The following is a 5,241-nucleotide window of genomic DNA, read 5'->3' as shown; positions in this document are numbered from 1 at the left end:
CTTCCAGGAACTGCCAACCATCACCCACCCCATTACGGGGTTAAAATTCAGGTTTAATGTATAAAATTTATTACTTAAAATTTTAAAAGTAGCATTTTGAAACATCATTATCAATCTTTGGCACAAAAATTCAAAAATATACTTCAGATTTTCGATTTTGGTTGCACACATGACGAGGTATAAACTTGTATTGCTTTTATTAGTATATATAATTTATAATATTTCACTCTAAATGTGGAATTACAACTGTCTCTTATACACATCTAGATGTGTATAAATGGAACATTGTAGGCTACCCTGTAGCTTTTCAACGAATAAAGTCCTATAAAAGTCATTGTGTAATAAAATGCCTCCGACGGGATTTGAACCTGCGACCTCTCGCTGACAAGGTGAGCGTCATAACCATTAGACCATGGTTGAACAGATCCAAATAACCGACGGGAACATTGCATTACACAATGGTGCGCCTCAAGAGGCCGTTTGGCCAGATAAGTTATCTGGAGAAATGGCTAGAAATAAATACTGTCGTATTTTGTATATGATATTGTAGAAAGTTAGCCGTTAACACTGCTGCACTAGCCTGTAGGTCGTAGCAGAGCTACATTGGCAAACATACAGTAGCAGGGGCGGATCCAGTAAGGGGAACGGGGGTGGGGGTGAACGTGCCTCACTTATCTATTCTGTATATGTTGTGCCCCCACCCTGTTTGAAAAATTCTGGATCCATCCCTGAGTAGTAACAGTTGTATGGTAAAATTTAAAAAAAAAATTAAAATCTGGAGAGTTTGCAATGTTGACTGGTATATTTATTACATCAAATGAGCAAACATTGTAGTGAATATGCATACAAATGGTTTTTTCATTTGCAAATGAATACAATTCATTATAAATATTGTCATTAAAGTACTATGCTGACTTTGTAATAACAAGGTAGAACAGAACCAAACAAACACGTTTGTGTTGTCCCAAGGACAAGTCTTTTTTGGGAAACAAGGTCAGTAGCTCGCTCACTTCCAGGAACTGCCAACCATCACCCGCCCCAATACGGGGTTAAAATTCAGGTTTAATGTATAAAATTTATTACTTAAAATTTTAAAAGTAGCATTTTGAAACATCATTATCAATCTTTGGCACAAAAATTCAAAAACATTCTTCAGATTTTCGATGTTGGTTGCACACATGACGAGGTATAAATTTGTATTGCTTTTATTAGTATAAATAATTTATAATATTTCACTCTAAATGTGGAACTACAAAGCATAATTACTGTCAAAATGAGATATTGAGTAATCATAAAGATTTATTAATCCACACCCGGTTAGAAAAAATGTAATTCTACTGGAGTAGACATTATTACAATCTTAAAAATTTCTTAAAATGATCATCAGCCAAAATGCAACAAATAAAGAAGGCCTGTCAATTGGAAAAAAAAACACCTCAAAAAATTGCGTTTTCTGATTTTCAATTGCTTGCTTTACAAAGAATGTAACAAATTATAATTGCAATGTGTTAAATGACTGCAGTACACCACATAGATAGTTCTGAAAAGAACTGTTGTTTTGTTAAGAATATTTCAATATATTGATTGAGTTGCTTCAATCATTTTCAAGTATTGAAGAGGATATTTAAAATGTATTAGCCCAATTGTTTATCTTTAATTTCAATTCTCAAGAGGTATCAAAGAATGTTGAAATATTAATAAAATATTAAGTACATAACATCAGGTTTGCTGTATAAACCACCATAATATCGAATTAGATTTAATAAAATCACTAGCAGTTATATAAAATACTTGTATACATTTTTTAAACCGGATTAAAAAAGATGAAAACAGCATTTTATTCAAGGATGGTTGTCTTTGCAAACTTGTTTGATTCGTTCCATGCCTGAAAAATAAAGAATAAGTATTCAAATTAAAACTTACATATGTATAATTTTTGAACAACAAACCTATTGTTAATGATTGGATGTAAATTGATAATCTGTTGATGATACAGTAGTGTCTGACATAAAACACTAATTTAATTAATTGAATTAACTGAATTAATTATGTAACTGTAAGTTTTGAAAGTCTCACTCTACTGCTTATGTGTGTAGGTGCTAGCTGGTGTGTGCGTGTGTTTGTGCGCAGGTGTTAAGTGGGAGTGATGTGTGTTTGGGCAGGAGAAAGTGAGTACACATTTTGTTTGGTGGTTGGTCTCTTTTATTTCAACCAAATATTATATGTACCTCTATATTAATAAAACCTTTCTTTTTCAAATATTTTGTTGCCGTGATGACCCAACCAACTGTACCACAAAAGAAGGCTAGGCGTACGTTACGTAAGTAGGTTGCAGTTGAATTCCCACTGAAAACTGAACTTTTATTCGTTATTTATCAGGAGAGTAAGTACAGTAAGTAGGCATACCCTAACTACCTAAGCCCTTTTTTTGAGGGGGGGGGGGGGGTTTGTAAATTGACAGCCTAACGTTCCCTGCTGTATTGATTGCGATTCCACGTGAATTTTCGTCGCTGACTGAGGCCGGCTGTAGGCTAGGCATAGGTGTAGTAGGCTAGGCTAGCCCTTCCCTCCCTATGCTAGTGGAGTGCCTATGCAAGGTCTCACGGATCACCACAAAATGAGTCTCATGGAATGGTTAGAAAATTATATTTAGGCCTAGGGCCTACTAGGCCTATTTGGGTAGGCCAGGGATTTGTTATTTATTCATGAAACGTGAAGCCTTCGTGGTCTAGTGGTTATGATGCTCGCCTTGTCAGCGAGAGGTCACAAGTTCGAATCCCATCGGAGGAATTTTATTACACAATGGCTTTTATAGGACTTTATTCATTGAAAAGCTACAGGGTAGCCTACAATGTTCCATCATGTCCTTATTAAACACTGTATATGTACCTGTCTCTTATACACATCTAGATGTGTATAAGAGACAGGTTTATAACAGACCCGAATTCAATAGTCGGCTGCAGAGCTGGAACCCAGGCCGTGGCGTGCAAGAGGCAGGAACCATACCAATCGGCCAAATGCTCAGCTCATAATAATAATGAAAACAGTTAGTTTTACAAAATTTAAAAATACTGTTTGCACATACTTTTCTGAAATCAGCATAGAGGTAAAGACTGGATGATGCTTCTAGGTAGGGCACTCCTATGGACGTTAGCTCTCTGGTCACCAATTCGTAACTTTCTCGTAATCTCTTCCTGTTATTGGCATAGTAGACATCATCTAACCAATCTGAAAATATAATTTACTAGTATTACTACTTTTATTGATGTTAAAATTATCTTCATAATAAAATAACTATTACAATAAGTGCAATCATCATTGTCATCAGTACTGTCATCATCATTATATTAATACTTTACATAAATGAGAAGATTCAAGGTTTAAAATATTATTTCTCTTGGCAGAATTTATTATTTTTTTCATTGATGAAAATTTGCTAAACAATGTGGGGAGGCCAGATAGTCACATAAACGTCATGACTAGTGGCTAAATAATTAGACTCCCCATTAATGATGATGATCAAAACTGCAGTCTACCCACAAGAAAATAATGGAATTGCTCCCATATTTAGGCACATTGTTTTCTTGAGCGCTGCCTGAATGCGAAGGGCAATTCCATTATTTTCTTTTATGCTCATAGGTCAACAATCAAAATTCATTGACCTTTCTCTTTTCACCTTTTCCTCCGAAAATTGAAAGGTGCCTTTCTTTGATTATTATGTACAATTCTACTAAATCTTGTAATGATCCATTCATTAGTTTTTGCATAATCCTGCTAACAGGCAGAAAGAGACAGATAGACAGAAAGTACAGCACTGAATATAGAACCTCCTTGGCGGAGGTAATTAAAGCACTTTCCTGAACATGAGCAAAACTGATGTCTAAACTGACAATTTATAACTTGTGACTCTCTTGTCCTAAGAAGTGCTCTGTTTGTTTTAAGTTTAACTTCATGAGAATAGCTTAGTGGTTAAGGTGCTTGGCTTCTTCCTAATCCTAGGGTTCTGGGTTCAATTCATGTGACAGCAAGACTTTTTCTCACAGCTAAAAACAACTGCACCCCCTAAGCCTCACAGAGGGACTTCACTGATAAAAGCATCAAATTATTTAAAAGGGTCCCTGAATATCAGCCGACCTTTTATGATATGCTTGAGGGGTCATTCTCTATAAATATAGTTAAAAAAGTGAGGATGTAGTTTAGTCTTGAGGATGCGAGTTATATGAAGTTTCAACAATAAAAGTTCATTGTTATTGACTTGCCTTTGTCTTTCAGCATTTTGGACAACATCGTCTGAATAAATCCAGGAATCTCTGTGAAGCGACACTGATTCATAACCTGCTGACGAACGACATCGGAAAACCCATAATACATACCCGCACGCATTCCAGACATGGCGAAGTCCTATGTAAAAAGAGAGCAAAGCCTAGATGAATATTCAAAGTTGCTGTTGAAAAAGAAGGAATATTTAAAATAGAGCTGTTCAATATACATTATAATTGAGGGAATTTTGCATCCCATCGAACATAAAAACTCTCCCTGTTAACCCTTACCAAGGATTTTTTTAATTCCCAGACCCTGACCAAATTTCTAGTAAGCCTCTTGGTTCGGACTCTCTGCCGGACATGTCAAACCTCCTGTCGGCAAATTTATGGAGCCACCACCTACAGTTGTCTCTCCACCCCCATGAGTGGGTACCTAGTAGGTTTGAACACCAATACGCTGATTACTATCAGAAATATTGTAGAATATTCCCCCAGGAAGTTAAAAATCTGTTGTGTGCCTATATATGGTCATGATGTGATGTCATCATGACCCTATTTAGGCATGTCTCATTAAGGTATTTATTGCACAATCAAAAAACATTAAAATATATAACAGCAGTTAAACAAAGGAAAGACTGAAATTGTTATATTTACAAGGGAATTAAAAAGAAAAAATTACTATACACAATTCATAATTAGGCCTACAATTAAGATATACAATTCAAATTACAATTCCAAAATACAATTCAAAATTACTTATATAAAAAAAGGAAGTAAGAAAAAAAAAATTATTCCTATTCATTCATTCCTATTCATTTGTTTATTTTCAATTAAGCGAAACAGAGTATTTACGAAACTGTTCGAAATTATTCAGGTTAGCATATGTCTAGCAATATATACGTTAAGATTCGTAGTAACAATAATCAATTAACCAAAATGACATCAAAAAAGCACAAACAAACCACAAAATTCACAAATT

At 34.9% G+C, this 5,241-nt stretch overlaps 1 protein-coding gene across 1 annotated transcript in view; it reads right to left on the bottom strand.

Moving 5' to 3' along the window:
• Nucleotides 1–3,085: 3,085 nt before the first annotated feature.
• LOC117108981 (1-aminocyclopropane-1-carboxylate synthase-like protein 1) overlaps nt 3,086–5,241 on the bottom strand; it is a gene marked incomplete at its 3' end in the record, with an annotated part of 7,206 nt that continues 5,050 nt past the window's right edge. The window contains 2 exon segments of the mRNA XM_033251196.1: nt 3,086–3,228; nt 4,260–4,401. Coding sequence (XP_033107087.1) covers nt 3,086–3,228; nt 4,260–4,401 — 285 coding nt within the window.

Source organism: Anneissia japonica, unplaced genomic scaffold (assembly GCF_011630105.1).
Source record: "Anneissia japonica isolate Jap-2015-1 unplaced genomic scaffold, ASM1163010v1 scaffold987_len1640505_cov201, whole genome shotgun sequence".
NCBI classification, from domain to species: domain Eukaryota; kingdom Metazoa; phylum Echinodermata; class Crinoidea; order Comatulida; family Comatulidae; genus Anneissia; species Anneissia japonica.
This window is presented reverse-complemented; position numbering and strand designations above follow the sequence as displayed.